The 19,481-nt window shown below is 34.8% G+C and overlaps 1 protein-coding gene across 1 annotated transcript in view; it reads left to right on the forward strand.

Annotated features, from left to right (window-relative positions):
* Positions 1-19,481, forward strand: part of Fstl5 (follistatin like 5) — a 279,651-nt gene that overhangs the window by 215,018 nt on the left and 45,152 nt on the right. Inside the window, exons 13-14 of the mRNA XM_048364572.1 lie at positions 7,832-7,981; positions 18,037-18,144. Coding sequence (XP_048220529.1) covers positions 7,832-7,981; positions 18,037-18,144 — 258 coding nt within the window. The remainder of the gene's footprint in view (positions 1-7,831; positions 7,982-18,036; positions 18,145-19,481) is intronic.

Raw genomic sequence — 19,481 nt, forward strand, 5'->3', positions numbered from 1 at the left:
TTTCCTTGAAGTGGTCTGTTTTCTTGTGGTTTATTTGGTTTCTCAAATCATCTTGTTTATGTGGGCAGAAATATGTTCTGCCTTACCGATGTGGGGTCTTTGTGAATCTCCTCCCAGAGGAGTTTATTGGTAGGGCGGTATGCTTTTCAGGTCACACAGGATGGAGGTGGCTGTTTTCTCTAGCTTGGAGTCTCTTCCAGGGAACTTGAGTGTGGGTGGGCTGGGGACTTCTTTGGAATCAGTGGCTTTTCCCAGAGGGACGAGCTACTGAGACATTCTTTTGTCCCAGCCTGGAGCCCCTCTCCACTTTAATGGCCCAAACTGGTTTTTGGGTTTGTTTGTTTTTATACATACATGTTCCTGCAGCTAAGCATTCCTGCATAGAGTGGTGCCACCTCTGCTTGTGTTTACCTGAAACAGAATGCTGCTTCCCTTGGGAGGAGGAGTTCACCCCACCTGGGTGGAGCATTCTTCCCCTGGGTGGCTCTTCTGACACTGCTTCTCAGGCCAGGTCACCTGGAAGCTTCTCTGGCAGAATCAAAGTTAGCATTCTTGTCCTGTGGTGGGGAAGGGCTAACTTCCAAATGCTGTTCTATGCGCAGGAATGACAATGTCTTTCGTGGAGTAGTCCCACTCTCGTTTGGGTTTTGGACCATCAGCAATCTGTGTCTGTCTGTGACCAGCAGGATGATGAGTTCCACTCCTATTTATCTGATTCTTGTTGGAGATGTGTGGAAAGCTGCATAAACTGTCTCCACTGCCCTTATCCTGGTTTTATCTGCTGCTTTGGTGGTGGCCATTGCCTCTGCCACTGCTGCGGCGGGCAGCCGTTCAAATCTGTCTTTTTAAGAAGGATGCCTAAATGTTTCCTCTCTGTACTCTTATGGCTCATATGGTGTGACTCTGGAGCTGTGGATTTTTTGCTGGAACACTAAAACTGAGTTCTTGGAGAAAGCTCAATTAGTGCCTGGCTGCACTACCACCATCTTCCTCTGATCGCTAGAGTTGAATCTCTTAATGACTGCAGATGACAGAATAGTGGGCATTTCAGAGTGGATATCCACTTCCTGACTTGCATTTTCTTACTTTCATCCTATTACATATCTTACTAAAATTAGGAAATGTGGGACAACAAATATCATTTTAAAGTGGAATGATTATATATAATTAAATGTATATATATAATTAAATGTATTATATATAATTAAACTGTATATAATTATATATATACACAATATGTAAATCCTTTAAAAGTATGAGTAAGAGAAAAAGCAGTTAAACCCACTGACATTAAGGATGCTTCAGGCCGATGCTGTTAACTGTAGACTGAAATTAAGCTGCTTAATAAAATATACAGTAGGTTTTCAATAGTTATAGAATATCATTGTGTTTATAAAATGTTAAACAGAAATTTCAATGTAGAAGATAAGATATTGTTATATTAAAACAATATCTATGTTTTGAGTAATGTTTAATTTATTGACTGAGTCATTTTCTACACAGGAAGTGCATTAGAAAAGAATCACTAAAAGAATGTATGGAAAGTAGAAGGCAATTTTCTTAGTGTTTTTGCCATGAAATGACAGGTAGCATGGTTGACTTGGATAAATTTGTATGTGAAAACTGTTTTTAATTACTAGTAACAAAGAGAATTCTCTGTGAGCCTGGGATTCTGATTGGTGGAGAAACACAAAAGTGAAATTAATGCAAAACTACTAACACCAATTTCATGTTCCCCAACTAATTCTCAGATCAAAAATAGAACCCCGTCTGCAACAACTCCACACATTTATGAACCTAACACATATTCCTTTCAATGTATTGAAGCATAAAACCTTCCTTTGTTTCAATATGCTTTTTCTTTCAACACCTATCTATCAACAACTGTGTAATAGTGCCAAAACCTATGCCAGTATGTGTTCATTCACACCTGTGTGTACTTTCTGTATGTCTGCAAAAATACTGACCTGTGCATGGTGAATTTGCAGCACTGCTTTAGATCTCGTTTCTTAGATGTGCCATTCATATATTTTCTTTGACTTTTGAAATCATTTCCTACAACATAATATACTATACATATCAACTACTGTTATGTTTTACATAACAAATTGAAAGTGTCTTTTTATTGTCAGGCTACTGATACTTTATAAAAAAATTTATTTTAGTTGATGGAACTACTTAGATTTTTGTAAACTTCCAAAATACAACCAAGAGTTATTTTCTACATTTATCTATCTGCCTGTCCATTTTCATGTGTGCAAGTATTGCATTTTTCTTTTAATAATTTGAATCCATTTTATTCATTTCTTTATTGTGGTATATATTTCTATGGTATTATTGTATGTATCTATTTGAAATAACCCATTCATCATTCTTTTTTCCATAAAGCACAAAGAATACTTTTATTTATTTTTTTATTTTAAATTGATTTATTTATTGTCAAAGTGATGTACAGAGGGATTACAGTTTCCTATGTAAGGCAGTGAGTACATTTCTTATCAAACTTGTTACTTCCTCCCTCATTTTTCTCATTTTTCTCCCACCTTTCCCTCTCCCCAGTTTCCTCCCAAGCCTGAATTGTACAGTTGGTTTACAGCATATAGTTTTGTAAATATTGTTATTGCATTGCTTAGACTTTTACCTTTTGTCTCTCCATTTTACTGTTCCCCTTCCCTTAACTAAGAGAAGTAAAATAGTAGACAGGAGACTTACTTATACTAAATTAGGAACAAGAAGCATGCTTTCTGTTAATAACAAGGTAGAAAGCTTTTTAGGAAATTTACAGAAATGAGTATAGCACTGTTCTAATAACCTTTTATTTTATAAATCTTAAATTCACACATTTTATATGTCCACATGCATCTTCTTTTTATTTATTTTCATATTATTAGATGATACAGAATGTCTAGTTAGTTCCTGAATCATCTCAAAATAAATAGTAGAATGATTTGAAGAAGATAAATTGGTGTTAGTAGTTCTGCATATTTTTATTTTATGTTTCTTCACCAATCCCTGGCTAGCAGAGACTTTTCTCTGTTAGCAGTAACTGAAAGTTTTGGGGGTCTCATTTGCTGATCTCTAATTTGCATAAATGAAAGAACATTTCACAAGACATAAAGTTCTTGAAATAATGCAAAGCCCCAGAAATGCTAGGCAACCAGAAAACAAATTTTGTTTTGCACACCTATATGAAATTAGACATTCATCAATGGACAACTGATAGACCAATGAGGCACCCTGTAATAATCATGTTTTATTTCTAAACATAGTTTTGGAGAATCCTAATTGGTGCATCTTTATAAGAGAAAGGAAGTTCTGAGACAACTAGTGACTTTGAATATCTGTTCTAGAAGAGATGGTATAAAAAAAATCCAGTGTGAATTGTGGTCAGCTTAGGCTGGAAGTCAGAAAACAGCACAAAACTGTCTAGGAAGCATTTCAAAAGTCTGCAGAAAATTAGACTAATAACAGGAAGGGAAAACAGATTAACTCCAATTAAAGTTGTTTAATACTTTTTTTCTTAAGTTGATAACAGCTTCATATTTGGCTTCTTGGGTGCATAAAAAAAGTCATAACATAGAGGGTCTTTCTGAGAGCAGGAAATCCTGAGTATTTCCACAATTAAAAAGAGGCATTAAAAGGAGTAATGACCGGCCCTTGTTGATTTGAATGCAAGGAAAGTGGCAATGAAAACATAAATAGTACTCTTGAGGTAGCAGGATGGGCTCTGAGGGGTATGAATAGAAGGAAGGAAATATTGGAATTTGGAGAACTGAGGGCAAATCATTTTTGAATAATCAATATAAAAATAAATTAGAATTCTACTAGGGGACGAGAATAACTTTCTCTTTTTCTTAATTAGGTTTTTCAATTCAGCTACAATTGCCACTATGATAATAGAAAATTCAGAGTTTCACAATCAATGGTAACATTCTTTAGAGTCCTTTGTTATTTTTGGACCTGTTAATATGTGGGTTTACATGGAAATTACCCATTAGAAATGCTTTCTACTTCTGCACTATGATTGTCTTTTTATTGTTGACTCTCATCCTCATTAGCATGTATATTAATCTTGTTTTTTTTTTATCACCAGTAGTATATGTCTTCTCTTTTCTCCATAAATGCCTAATGCATGTGAACATTTCTCTTCAATTACTACCCACAGAAATAAAATTTAATCTGTGAATTTTAAAAATTAAGAGAGCTAGTATAAAATGAGACCTAATAGGCAATCAACTTAAAGCAAAGCAAAGGAAATTCGGAGTGAATGTCAGGAAACTTTTAATGGTTTTGTAAAAAGACTTGTAAGTCTGATCAGAAATGTCTTAGGAGGACAGCAGAGAAATGCAAAATAATTCCCTGAAGACAGGTTTACTTTACTGCTGAATAGTTTTGTAGCGAAAAAGGGGGTGTAAATATTTCCTGGCTCAGCAATCGTCTGGTTGACAGCTACGCAGGTCACTGACACTTTTCATTATTCTGTCAGGTTTAGTCAGGAGTTGTTACACAACAAAGAACTTGTAAACAATATCACTAAATGTAGAGCCTGTCATTAATTACAAGTCTATTTTTTCTCTCACCTTTTTATGATTCTCAAGTGCAATTTATTTATAGTGTTTGTTTCTCAGACAACAGACTCATGTTGAAATCTCTTCAGTTTCCTTCTAAAGAAAAGTTGTAATAGGAAAATGGTTTCAATGGGGAAGGGCAAATGAAATTTCTGAACTCTTCGGTACTCTGAGCAGTTGCCTCTGGAGGTATTCTGTCTCCTATGGCTGCTGTGGTATTCCTAGGTGGCATTCCTTTGGTTTCTTTGCAGTCAACGGTTAAGATGGAGATGATGGAATGGAGCTCGTTTAGTACCTCCAGAGTAAGCTGAATCATTTCACAGAAAGAAGACTTAATACTCAGGGATTTTGCTCAGGCACTGTAAGCAGCAACCTGTTCTTTTCAAGTAACAGAACTGTGAACATAACATATTGAAGTATAATGGAAAATTAAATTATGTCATCTTCCGGAAAATGGGTGGAACTAGATATCATCATGCTAAGTGAAATGAACCAGACTGACAAAGGCAAATACTGCATATTCTCTCATATGAAGAATCCAGTCCTTAAAAATAAATAACAGATATATAAAAACTAAATTCTGTTCACAATTTGGAACTGGGGAAAAGGAGAGAGAAAAGACAGGGTGAGGAGGGAGCACTTTGTACACATGTATAAAAAGAGACCTGTGAAAACTGTAAAAATTATTTTTAAAAGGAGGAGGAGGAGAGATAGAGGGATGACTCTAATCAGGAACAGTGGACACACGTGTGTACACATCACAATAATGAGATCCATTAGTATAATTAATCTTCACCAGTACTTTTTTCAAAAGACTACTTAATAACTTCTGATCCACAGAAAAGATGATAACAGGAAACTATTAGTAGTATTAGTATTAGTATTTGCCAGTCCTGGGGCTTGAACTCAGGTCTTCAGCACCGTCCTGGTTTCTTTTTGCTCAAGGCTAGCATTCTACCTCTTGAGCCACAGCTCCACTTCTGGCTTTTTCTGTTTATGTGGTGCTAAGAAATCGAACCCAGGATTTCATGCGTGCTAGTCAAGCACTCTACCGCCAAGCCATATTCCCAGCACCGAAACATTTATTATTTTAAGCCAAAAATAAAAATAAGTCAATAAAAAGAAAGACCATGGATGTGATGTAATCCTCACAATACTGAAACATACCTTAGAATTCAATGGATGTTTGCAAGTCTTCTCTGAAAAAGATCTGATGTAGAAAAATGTAAAGATCAGACCACAGCTATCTCGTTTCAAAGCGTTCTTGTGTTTAAACTGTTTTCCAAAACTAAATACCAACAGGAAAGCCATGTATAATGGCTGTCCATCCCAAGAAGTATATTCAATACAATTACTATACTATAATGTCAAATACAGTATGACTGATGTTGAAATTACCTTTAAATAAAAATAATTAGTGATGCTGATAATGAGAAAATGTTATTGATTTTGTCTCATGATTATTAAACACACAGAAAATAGAACCTTAATTGAACTAATAATGTTTTAATACGAAACAAGAAACAAATTATACTACATTAGCTTGAGACAATTTAGTTAATGTACAAATCAAAGAAATTAGGCATTAGAATTATCAGACTTAAATAAAACAAATCAAGTTAAACACTGAGGTAATTACTCATCATTATGCTATTATACTTGTACAAATACCTATTTATTTACATATCCTCTATTTTCTTACTGCCTTTCCTAACTAGTAAATGAAGAATATTAGTGAACAAAAGAAAAGCAGTAAAATATACACCATGAGCTTAAATTGTACTTTACATGTTCTTTTTTCCCCCCACAGCTTAGGACTTTTTAATTTTTCTAAAGTCACTGAAGCAAAGAATCACAATAAAATATTCTTTCTTTTACAATCCAGTGCGTGCACACACACACACACACACACACACACACACACACACACACACACACACACTATTTGTAGGAAGAAAAATGGTTTTGTACATGGGATCAAACAATATAAATTCAAAACTTACAGATAAGGGTTAACTGTATCACTCATCTCTAAAATGTTTTTGTGAATATCCAGTCAAAACCTCTCTTGAGGGCTGGGAATATGACCTAGCGGTAAAGTACTCGCCTCATATACATGAAGCTCTGGTTCAATTCCTCAGCACCACATAAGTAGAAAAAGCCAGAAATGGTGCTGTGGCTCAAGTGGTAGAGCGCTAGCCTTGAGCAAAAAAGAAGTCAGGGACGGTGCTCAGGCCCTGAGTTCAAGACCCAGGACGGGCAAAACAAAACAAAACCTCTCTTGAAATGTAATCTCTATGGATTCCACGTAGACCACAGGCTGCACACTGTCTTGGAATGTTCTCTGCAGGCTCTGTTATTAAACAGGAAACAGAGTACAAACCTCAGAGTCCTTTCAAACGGAAGAGGGAAAGCCAGGAACAGAAGGAACTAGTCAAACTCTGTCTTCTTTCCTTGTGACTTGAAGTCTACTTCTTCCTTCTTCTCTGCCTCCTTGGAAATTTCCTGGACCCCCAAAGCCATGTTTTTCTCCAACATTAATTACAAAAGCTTATGAGTCCCTTCAACAACCACTTATTGCAAAAGGGAGCAAGGAAGGAAACAGAAGTCAGTAAGATCTTCTGACACATATTATACAATCTTCAAGTGGATAGCAGTTCTAAGACAAAGGAGTACGGTAAAATTCCTCAGGCACATTAAAGGATTTCACAAAATTGGACTTTAATAACAAATCGAAAAATAAAAAAGCCAATGTGAACAACATTTCCACAGTATCCCACAACTTTTGATTCATCGTAAAATGCATTTCCAGAGAATACAGTGACTTTTAACCAAACCATTCTTGTGTTGTGGGAGCTGTCACTAAGGTTTTGAAAAGCATAAAGCGTAGTTTTATGTGACATTTGTTCTGTTAAAGATGCCAAACAATTTCAAGTAAACTGTTGATGGGTGATAAACTAGTTGTAAAAAAATGAAAAGAGTGAATTTCACCAGCAAATTAGTAATTAGGGACCTGAATTTTATCTTTCAAGGATCTTGTGTACAGTGATTTTCAAAAATATTTAATGAAGTTTAATATGGATAAGTATACTTCCTAGACTGTTATATTGAACCATATACATATATCATTTGATACAAATACATATATATATAACATGTGATAAAACATAATAAAGCACCAAACATTATTTTTACCTATGATATTTTAATACTTACATTTTAATATAATAGATTAACTTTATTTTCTATGTCCTAAATTTCAGGATGAAGTTTGTCCCAAGCTGGAGGACGATGAGGTTCCAAAGTGTGTGTGGGCCTCAGCTGTTAACATCAAAGACAAGTTCATTTATGTTGCTCAGCCAACTTTGGACAGAGTCCTGATTGTTGATGTACAGTCCCAAAAAGTAGTTCAGGTATGAATGAATAATTGCTGCTTTTGAAAGTGAAATTTGAATGATATTTATATGACGCATGAGTCTTTGCAACTTGATTGGCATTAGTAATGTGTTTCACTGCTTAGATAAGAAAACTGCAATTTCTGAAAACATTTTGTTTGGAATGTGGTGAATTATGAAGTTGTTTAAAATTGTAAAGCAAATACACTTTGCTTTAAAAATAGATTTAGAACCATATCATCATTTTATCATGATGACTTATATACAAAACTCATCTTTGTACCTACTTATTGAGTTCCAAGAAAGAAAAGGCCCAGTCAGAGGGCAAGGAAGATATTCCTGAAGTCAATCACCAGCAGTGGCTCTGCCATATAATCCTAGCTACTTGGGAAGCTGAGAACAAGAAAGTTACGGTTCAAGGCAAACCCAGGCACAAAAGTTTACAGGATTCCTTCTCCACTGAGAGGAGGGTACACTGGCACACACGTGCCATCTCAAAACTCCATGGGAAATTATTGAGACCATTGCGGTGCCAGGACAACTTGAAAGCTGAACACAAATGGCATGCACCTGTGATCCCAGACATGATGAGAAGCCTTATTAAAGCCTAATTGCAGTTCAGGTGTATATCCAGCAGGAATTTAGACCTTATCCTAAAAATAACTAGTGTATAACATCTGGAGAGTTAGGGCAGCCAAGCTGTGCCGGCTGACAAGTGTAATGCCCTTGTGCTACTTCTCCAAAAGGAGATATTTCTAGTATCATTGCAAACTCAGAAGTAAATACATGAAAATTTCTTAGAGAAAGTGGCATCAAGCATTCCATTTCCTACATTTACAGAAAATGTTTTGAGCCAATATTGGTTGACATTGATCTTCTGATCCTAATTCCTGATTTAGAAAGTGCAAAGAACTTCAAAGTTTATGGGACTGGGGATATAGCCTAGTGGCAAGAGCGCTTGCCTCATATACATGAAGACCTGGGTTCGATTCCCCAGCACCACATATACAGAAAATGGCCAGAAGTGGCGCTGTGGCTCAAGTGGCAGAGTGCTAGCCTTGAGCAAAAAGAAGCCAGGGACAGTGCTCAGGCCCTGAGTCCAAGGCCCAGGACTGGCAAAAAAAAAAAAAAAAAAAAAAAAAAAAACACCAAAAAAACCCCAAGAAGTTCAAAGTTTAGTCTTCTCCTCCAGAAACTTCATATGCATTCAATCCACTCATCTCCCATTCATCATTCACCTAACCATTTTAGCATTTATTTATTACTTGTTAAACTTTGTGTTGGGTATCTTCATTAAAACAATAAAATTGTTTCTGCTACAAGACTCTGCTACCTGTGATGTTAAAACTTTCCTAATGTGTCTGAGTTCAATTTTTATTGTAAGATTGATTGGGGCAATGAAGATAAAAGTATGAATATTTATTCTACCAAGGGACTCATGATTAAACTATCCTCACCTATATTCAGTTTTTGCATTCACACATCTATTGTAAGATTAAATATTATTGGGTATTTCATCTATTTGTAATTAGATTTTGAGGCTGCTGGTTTCTGACTGGGTTTGTTTCAGTTTAATTTTATTGCAAAATAGGCCAGTACAAATTATAGACATATAGTTTAAGAAAATCAAGCTCTTTTCCAGCAATATAAAATTAGAGTTGTATCTCAGGAATAATAAGGCTGGTGCTTAAGCTCAATTTAAACTAGAGACTTACAACTACTGAATAGATATTACCTTCTAGATATTTAAAAGTGGAAAAAGCTAATATCACTTGTTATTCACAGACTTCCACCTCTAGATAATAAAGTCAAATCTAAAATTAATAAAGATATTGATAATAAAATGTTCAAATGCTATATAATGATCCCATAAATTGCATGTTTTACCTAAATGTTTGTTATACCTTTGAAATACTAGAAAATATATAATACCTAGTACATTACTAAATTACATTGTGGTAAATTCTGATATAATCCTAGCCATACAGATTTTTCAACCTAGCCTAGCACTTACATTTTGTACATTGGGTATTATAGTAATGGATTATCCTTAGGATGTTACTGTTGAAATGATGTTTGTTAGCCATTATAATGCTACCTATTCAAAAATCACATTGATGCATATTTTATTGCCATATGCAGGTATTGCCAAATGTTGAAACATGTGTGGAAATGTGTGACAATCACTAGTTGACTATGTTCATCTGGGGCCCACATTGTGATAGCAATGGTCTTATTTTCATATATCTTGTATTATTATTATTATTTCTTTTATTTCTACAAGAAAACTGTAGCTAATTTCATGATTTTGTAGATTGCATGTTCTTCGACTTGCTTAAAATTACTGACTTCAAAATCAGTATTCAAGACATTTTAGGATCATCCACGAACATTTTCAGAAAAACAAAATTGCCACCGAACAATCATATTCCTAGCTAAAGTACTATTTAAAACTTCTTTTTTGACATTTTTGCTGTTTACAATGACCCTCAAGTGTAGAAATTCTACCTTTTGTACAAGACTGTGATGTATTATCCTAAAAATAGCTAGTGTATAGCCACTGGAGAGTTAGGACAGTAATAACGTGCTGGACGACAAGTGGAAGGCCCTTGTGGAAGGCCAAGTGGAAGTTGGAGACCAGTAAAAGTTATAGCATTGTTGCCTAGGAGTTAAATGTTCATCAATCATCAGTAGATTTTAAACCAATTGTCTTCACATTGAAAATATACACGTACATGATTGTATTATATTGACCAACTGAGTAAAAACTGTGACCTGAAGCTAATTATAGGAACTGTTGTCTTCTATTTCCTCAGAAACAGGTTTGATGGTAGTGAAGATTTCGTGTATAAAATTAAATGTATTTAAATATATCAAACATTAATAAAACCATTATAGTTACTTCAGAGGTGGATGATACTGATTAGTAAATTAGTTATTTATTTGCATGATTTATTTGGTGTATGAAGGTTAGAAATTTTGTTTGTAGGTATATGTATTAAAATGTAAGAACAAACTTTGTATATAATTTGTGTTTGTGTATATATTTAGATTTTCAAGATAATTTTCCAAATTGTTATATCCATTAGCACTTCAAAGATAGCATATGTCAGTATTAGCAGTTTATCTTATAAATATTGTGCCAAAATTTTAACCAGGACTGATTTTAGTCTTTAAAAACATAAAGAGATATGATTCTTTAGTATTTCTAGATTCATAACCTTTTAGCATAACTTTACTCTCATTATTTAACTTACAAAATTCCTGAATGACTTCTTGAAACTGAAAATTAAGGCAAACTACATTGCCTAAAATTAAAAAGATTAAAAATTAACTGAAAAAATACTATGGAGGCCTGGAACCAATGGCTCAGGCCTGTAGTCCTACCTACTCATGAGGTAGAGGTCAAAGGATTATGGTTCAAAGCCAGCCCAGTCAATAAATTCCCTGAGACACTAATCAACAATTAACCACCAAAAATTCAGAAGTGGCTCTGTGCCTTAAATGGTAGAATGCTAGTCTGATGCTCCCACATCTTGAGTCAAAGCCTCAGGACTTGTGTGCACGCACACACACACACACACACACACACACACACAATCACCTGAGGCAAATCTATTATACAAAAATTTTAAATACTTGTGTAAAACAAGTACATAAACATCTGTGCAAAAATGCTCAAAGACCTAAAGAAGATAGGAAGAAGGTCACGAAACAACAAAAAATGCAAAACAATAACAAAAAGCAGGAGCTGAAAATGCAATCATTGAAATAAAATTTCACTAGAGGAATTCAAGAACAGATTTGATCAGGCAGGAGAATTCATAAATGTGAAGACAGGAGAAGGAAAATCATTGGGTGTGATAAGCAGAAGGAAAAATAGTGAAGGCGAGTATACAGAGCTCTAGGGAACTGAAGGATACCTGAGGGTAAATTATGAGAGCTCTAAAAGGAGAAGAGAGAAAAGGACTGAGAGAGAACTTCTGCAGCAAAAATGACTGAATTTTTTTTAATCAATTCTGTAAAATGTAGTGTTGAAAGTTGAAGACAGACCAATGAAGCAAGAAAAATAAACAGCAGCCAAGTCAGAAAGGAAGAAGTACAGTTATCTATGTTCTTTGTGACTTTCATATAAAACTAAGAAACCCACAAAAAATATTCAGACTAGTAATTGAATTCAACAAGATATTTAACACACACATTCTTTTGCAATTCAACATATTAATAGTGAAGAATTTTGAGAGGAAAAATTTAAAAATAATTTTACATGTAAGACCATCAAAATATTTAGTAATGAACAAAGAAGTGAAAACCTGTACAAACAAAACCGTATACATTACTAAGTGAGTACATGGAAACAAACCCAGTGTTCATGAAGTAGAAGACATATTCCCAAAGCAATTTATGAACTCAAAGCAAATTTTTAAAATAAATTTTACAGAGACAGAAAAAAAATCCATCCTAAAATTCACAATGAATGTCAAGGACTCTGAATAATCAAAATAATAATCATAATCAACAAAACTGAAGGATTCTCATTTCTGCATTTCAAAATTTTTAGAACGACAGCAGTTAAAACAGTGGCACTGCCAATAGGAAAAGGTAGTGTATGTGTTTGTGCTCAGGCGCATGAGCATTCTGGTCCTGGGTTTTGAACTCAGGGCTTGGGCACTTGAGCCACAGCTCTACTTCTAGCTTTTTGTTATTAATTGGAGAAAATAATTTCACAGATTTTCTTGCTGGGGCAGGTTTCAAACCTCTACCCTCAAACCCTCCTGAGTAGCTAGTCCTACAGGCATGAGCCACTCCACCCAGCAAGAAAATTCAAGCGCAACTCCATCATTCTTTATAAATAATGAAACAATACCACTACATTTATTTAAATTTGCTCTTTTAAGCTTTCTTTGTTTACTGTGGTTCAATTAAGTCCCTAGCATTCTCTACTGACCTTCTCTATGAGATTATGTTTCGACTTTTCCTTTTATATGATTTGACTGTAAAGATTCATGTTAAATGTGTAGTTTCGGGCCGCACATTTTTTGAACTTTAAATTATATCATTATTATTTTATTTTATTTTGTGCCTGTAACAAAGCTTAAACTCAGGACCTGGTGCTGTCCTTATGCATTTTTGCTGAAGGCCAGAACTCTACCACTTGAACCACACTTCCACTTGTTTTCTTTGGTGTTTAATTAGAGATAAGACTTACTTGCCTGGGCTGGCTTTGAACTTCAACCCTCAGATCTCAGCATCCTGACTAGCCAGGATTATAGGTGTAAACCAGCTGCTCTAGGTTACATATTATTTTTTAAACCAACAAGTTATTTATTTGGCATCATATAATTTTCAAGATGTTGCCTTAAATGGTTGTTATGGAGACACTTGTAAATCTGCTTCTTGGAGCTACATCCGTTAATATTCATGGCCAGTAAAAAGCAAAGTGTCATAATACTATATTGGACTCTATAAAGTTTGCATTTCTTTCAGCATCCAATGGTTTCATTTATTGTTGAGTGGTCTTCAGGTGATTGTGTGCTATTTAAAAATGGAAAAATACCAGTCTGACCTCATTTTGTCTTCCATGGGGCTGAACTAGACAGGCTGTAAGGAGAAGTGGTTGAGTGTGACAACTCTAGAGTATTCCATGTCTCTGAGCAAGCTCTTCAGCCATTAGCATATTATCTGGAGATTCTATGTCATTAGTTTAAATTAGGTTCACTTAATTAGCCAGCTGCTCCCCTCGTTGTCAGGCTGATAAACAAGCTATGCTTCACTGTCAGTCAAATCTCAGCCGCTCCTCATTCTGTGCCTCTGCTGCTGTTGTCAGAATTTCATTTAGTTACAAAATAAGTGATTGTCATAGGATTTTAAACAACTGCTCCAGGATCAGAGTTTTATATCTTTAAATGTTTTTGTAATTGTTGGGTTTCGTCAAGAAATATTGTTTACTTTCTATAATATGAGGTATGCAAGGATTATGAATGAATTAAAGTTTACAGAACACCAACAATAAAAAGTATAAATGAATCAGTAAAATCTCATAGTATATGTCAACTTTGTCCTTAAATACTGTCTTAAAGTATTAGAGCAAAAAATATATCATCAGTCTTTATAAAACTAAAATAAATGAAAATTTAGCTTATTCTTTTTCTTTTCTTCACCATGTATATTTTATTTTTTCATCCATTTTTATTGTTATCATAAAAGTGATATACAGAGGGGTTATAGTCACATAAATCAAAGAGTAGATTTCTTTTTGGACAAGGTCTCTACTACCTTTGCTCTCTCCCAGTTTTTCCCTCCCAGGCCACTGCTCCCCCACAAGTTGTGCAGGTCATTAGCAACATATGTTCTGCCTTTGTCCTGCCATTTTTGCTCCTCCCTCACCCTCCCAAAGACAGATAAACAAACAAGATAAAGGTAAATAAAAAACAACAAAGAAAGAAACCTCTTATCTTTCCTGAAGTTCATTTTAGTAAATAATATTTTATATGATCAGATGCACATAGATATTGAACCTTTGTGCTCTTCTCCTTATTATACTAGCTTATTTTAATCCACTAATACAAACAGGCTAAAATATTACACCATGATAACATTACATTGAAAGAAGTACTTCCATGGGTTACACGGACCAAGATGTATTATAACTTGATAGGTTGAATTGAAAACCCAATGCACAATTCCTTCAAGATAATTTTTAATTAAATTTTAAAAGAAAATGAGGTTTATATGGATAATTAAGAGAATTGGATCCTAGCACCTGTGCACAAAGATCAATATTGTGAAGTATAATAAACTTTTTAGGAGATATTTTAAAGTATATTTGATACTTCAATAGAACCTCAGAATCAGGATGAAAGTGTAATTGTGACCTTTCTTTACCAAAAGACTGTGTGTGGACACAGACACAGAATATAGTAGTGTTTATTGTCTGCTAGAGAAATGTAAAACCTATAGTATCAGAATATCTTTAAGCAGAATGTTACAGAATCATTAAGTCGATCAAAACTGGTCTGTTTCTATTACATTAGAAGTTACGATCACTAGCTGCAATTACATCTTACTTCCACAGGCTTTTAAAGGAAGAGTTTGAAAACATTTTTATTAGAAAAATACTATTTATAAACAAATGTAAATTAGGGCTAAGACACAAATGTAAACTAATTTTGAATTTTCACACAAACAATCAATTAATGTTTGAATTCTATACCCCTGGAGGACATTGTATACTTTTTTTTTTCACTGAATTAAACAGACAGGCTGATTGTAAAAACTACAAACACCAAATACCACAGGATCCAAAGGTCATCACAAGTGGTTATAGTTTGCGTATGTTATACAACTTTGCAATTTACTTTTCCTAATTAAGTAGATTTAGGGCTTCATTAATAATAAGTTTTTACTTTTTAGCAGATATTATCCTAAATGCATGGGTTGATTTAAACAGACATATAACTAAATCTGCCTCCTTGGAGTTTTCCTTTTCTCTATGTTGGATAGAAACAAACAATTAAAATTAATTAGTAAAAATGTATGTCAGTATGGTGACTCACACTTGTAATCCAAGATGCATATAAGACAGAAATAGGAGAAATACAAAAGGATTCCAATTCAGAATACCAATGCATGAATACAATGCATCTTGATAAATCTCACCCTTTCCATCCATCTTCCTCATCTCTGTCAATTCTTACCAGTCCCTTCAAGTTACCTGGTTCCACTTTCATGTATATACAATGAATAGTATGACTGTAGTCAGCACCTTCCCCTCTCCATTCATTTGCCTTTTCACCCCCCAACATTTCACATCGGTACATGTTTCAGCTTCCTGGTATTCATTTTATTCAAAGGTGTTACACCATTGTAAATCTCTCCCATACATACCATACTTTAGCCAATATGTTTATGCAGTTCACCATTACTTAAGCACAGGGGTCAAGATTCTAAGTCAACTGTAGAGCTCTAGAACTGAACTGCTTCTTTGTTCCCAGAGATGAAACTGCAGACCTCCCAAACCCATGGGCTTCTTCTCAGTATCCCCCAAAGTAAATTCCTCAGGACTGCCTCTTCTATGTGAGACACATAGAAGAGTATGACACCTAAAAATTATTAAGAACTGAGATGTCACTTAACGAGAAGGGAGTGTTCAAGTGAAGGGCGTGTTCAAGTGAAGGGCAAGCCCTTTACTTATGGACCTCTTTGTTTATTTGTTACCTTATAACTACAATTTAATAACAAGGAGGTTTTCTTACTATTGGTTTGTTTACATTGAACTTCTGTAACATTTTGAAGCCTAAGGATTACTCTGCTTTAAACTGCAAGCTTATTATGACCACATCATAGATCAAGTTTACTATATAAAGGAAAAATATGAAAAATCAAAGGAATCTTATTGCTTGGTCATTAATGCAGTGATAGCTCTTTTGCAAAATATGCATGGAATTATAGATTAGTACATGAAAAAATTTAAATGAAGCAGCAAGCATTCATTCAACTATAATTACCAAATATCAGAGAGCTATTCATTATGCAATAATGCTACTTAATAACCTCAATAACAAAGGATCGAAAAGCCAGTTGCTTTTTACTCTCCTCCTCCTACATTCTCAAATGATTGGCTTTTCTGTTAACACATTTACAGCCTCAGAATGTCTTTGGAAACTTGAATGCAGCACTCAATTCTGGAAGGGAGTGAAAGAGAGATTCCTCTACTTTCCATCTTGAATGACAGAAGACAATATCATGTTCAGAAATCACAGCTCACACTAATACTTCACAATAAGGAATTTACAATATGGCTTAAAACTTAGTATTAGTATCTGGCAAGGGGAAGTGAAAGTAATCGTTAGTTAAACTGGTGCTCAGCCATAGAGTAACATTTGTGTGTAGTACCATTATCTACAAGCAATACTATGAATCCATTTACTTACTGAAAAAGGCTAAACACATCCAAATAAACAAGCTTCAACAAGCACTTTTTGATATCCATGAATTGTTTCAGTAATCCTTGAATACTGAGAAATTCATGGTATTGTATGGGATTGTTTTATAAGAGAAGAACAAATAAGGCTAAATTTCCATTTAAATTAAAATACAAATTTTCTTATGTCCAACCATGAACATAATTTACCCTTTACATGTTAGCTGAACAGTCTCCCTTTATCTAGAAAATTCTCCAATTACATTTATCAGAGTTTTTGCAAGAAATGGTTTCATTATTGAATAGTTTGTTTTATTGAATATAGGTTATTATGTGGAATAAGATTGCAAAATATAAGTACTATAGGAAATTACTTTTAACAGGTGTTAACTTGTGATATAAATAGCTTGAAATTAAAGTGAGTAAACTAACTTTTTACTTGCAATTTGTTTTCTGACTGTTTTGTAAGTAAATATTAGCAGCAAAAGCATTTTTATCATACTAAGCATGGTGCCAAGAGAAAAAAAATTCTCTTTTTCTGTTACTTTATAATTCTCATCAAGGCAATTAAACTAAGAAGTTATTAGAGTTATAGCCACATATCAGATTTTGAGAGGTTTAACATTGCATATGGTCAAATCCCGTATACAGCATAAGAATGTCAAAATTTAATAGCATAAACATAGGACTCACTTTCTTCAACACTGACTAAAATGAGCATATTAATCTTTATATCTTGACATTCTAATTGGCTCTCTCGTGGCCATTTCACATTGGGCTGAAAAGATACAATAAAATTCTACAAGATGAAAATGGAATATATGTGCTGTTTGTTACCTTCTCCCTCACAAACAGTACAAGAAATGTATCCATTGCCTAACGTATGAAACTGTACCCTCTCTGTACATCAGTTTGACAATAAAAATTAAAAAAAAAAGAAATATATGTGCTGGAGCAAAGTGTGATGGTTCTAAATTAATTAAATAGGGACATAGAAAATTAGACAAAGTAGACAAAATAAACAAAATTAGGCAACCTAACTCTATTATCTTTTATCAAAGTGTTTGGCATCTTCCATGATTTGCAGTCTAATTTTAAACCAATGCTGTAGACTGAAGGCTCTCCATTTCCTACTCCTCTTTTCTTACAGGCTGTGAGCACAGATCCAGTCCCAGTGAAACTACACTATGACAAGTCACATGATCAGGTGTGGGTGCTAAGTTGGGGCACCATGGAGAAGACTTCACCTACACTCCAAGTAAGCACATCCCTCCTATGTGTATTTATTTATTTATTTATTTATTTATTTATTTATTTATTTATTTAAATTTTTTTGCCAGTCCTGGGCCTGGACTCGGGGCCTGACCACCATCTCTGGCTTCTTTTTGCTCAAGGCTAGCACTCTGCCACTTGAGCCACAGCGCCACTTCTGGCCATTTTCTATATATGTGGTGCTGGGGAATCCAACCCAGGGCTTCATGTATACGAGGCAAGCACTCTTGCCACTAGGCCATATTCCCAGCCCCTCCTATGTGTATTTAAGACAAGGATGACATTGGAATTTTAAACTGTTCTACTTGTTGCTTAACAATGATATTCTTCATCTGGGAACTATCATCTTAAATCACTAGATATGCGCAGCAGAGGAATACTGTTTGGATTGGGGAAAGTTGTGGGTCATGTTCATTAAGTTATATTTATATGCAAAAATTCTCTATGTTAAAAATTTAACATTCAAAGTAAACATTAGAGAAGAAACGTGTTGAAGTACGTATTAAAGGAGAAAGGTAGTTTGTGTTACTTACTGTAGTCGGTTTTGCATCATTATAACAGAATTCTTGAGGCCGAGTGTATTATAAAGCATAGAAGTTTCTTTAGGTTTCTGATTATGGAATCTTTGAAGTCCAAAGGTGGACAGTAGCTTCTGGAGAGGATGCCCTTGCGGCAACATAACCTTGAGAAGGGTCTGGCTTGTGGAAACAGAACATATGTACCAGCAAGGTCTCCCTGTGCCACAACCAGCCCTCAAGGGGGAATGATCCCCTAATTCGTAAATGAATTTGTCTCTTCACGAGGGCTCTGCAAGTACCCCAGAAAGGGCTTTCTGGTGTTAAAACACTTTTCTCTCAACAAGGGCAGGATCTCTTAATTGTTTAATGATTTTATCTACTCGGAGGGCTCTGCAAAGACCCCAGTCTCAACCACCCAACACTGTGCACCAAGGCCACATTTCTGACTGGTGAACTTTTGGAGGACACATTGAGCTCAAAGTTGCCTGGCAGCAGCTATCTTTTGGCAGAACTGTGTGAGAGGGGCCAGGAGAATTGGGTCACAAGAATTTCAAAGCAGAACTCCATCTCACTCCAGACATACCCTGTTTTATTTTATGTACACAGGTTCTCTCTTAACTGGGGAATCTTTTGTGTTTTCCTTGTGAGATTTGCCTCTTCTTTAGAGTTGTCTGAGAACATCACTGACACAAAAATATTTTGTGGGCTATGTGTTCACTTCCAATCACTGTCACTCAAGTGGTTTTAATACTCCTGAGTTATTATCAGTGTTGCATAATTACATCACAAATAACAGCTATTTGAA

The sequence above is a fragment of the Perognathus longimembris genome, chromosome 16, assembly GCF_023159225.1.
Source record: "Perognathus longimembris pacificus isolate PPM17 chromosome 16, ASM2315922v1, whole genome shotgun sequence".
NCBI classification, from domain to species: Eukaryota; Metazoa; Chordata; class Mammalia; order Rodentia; family Heteromyidae; genus Perognathus; species Perognathus longimembris.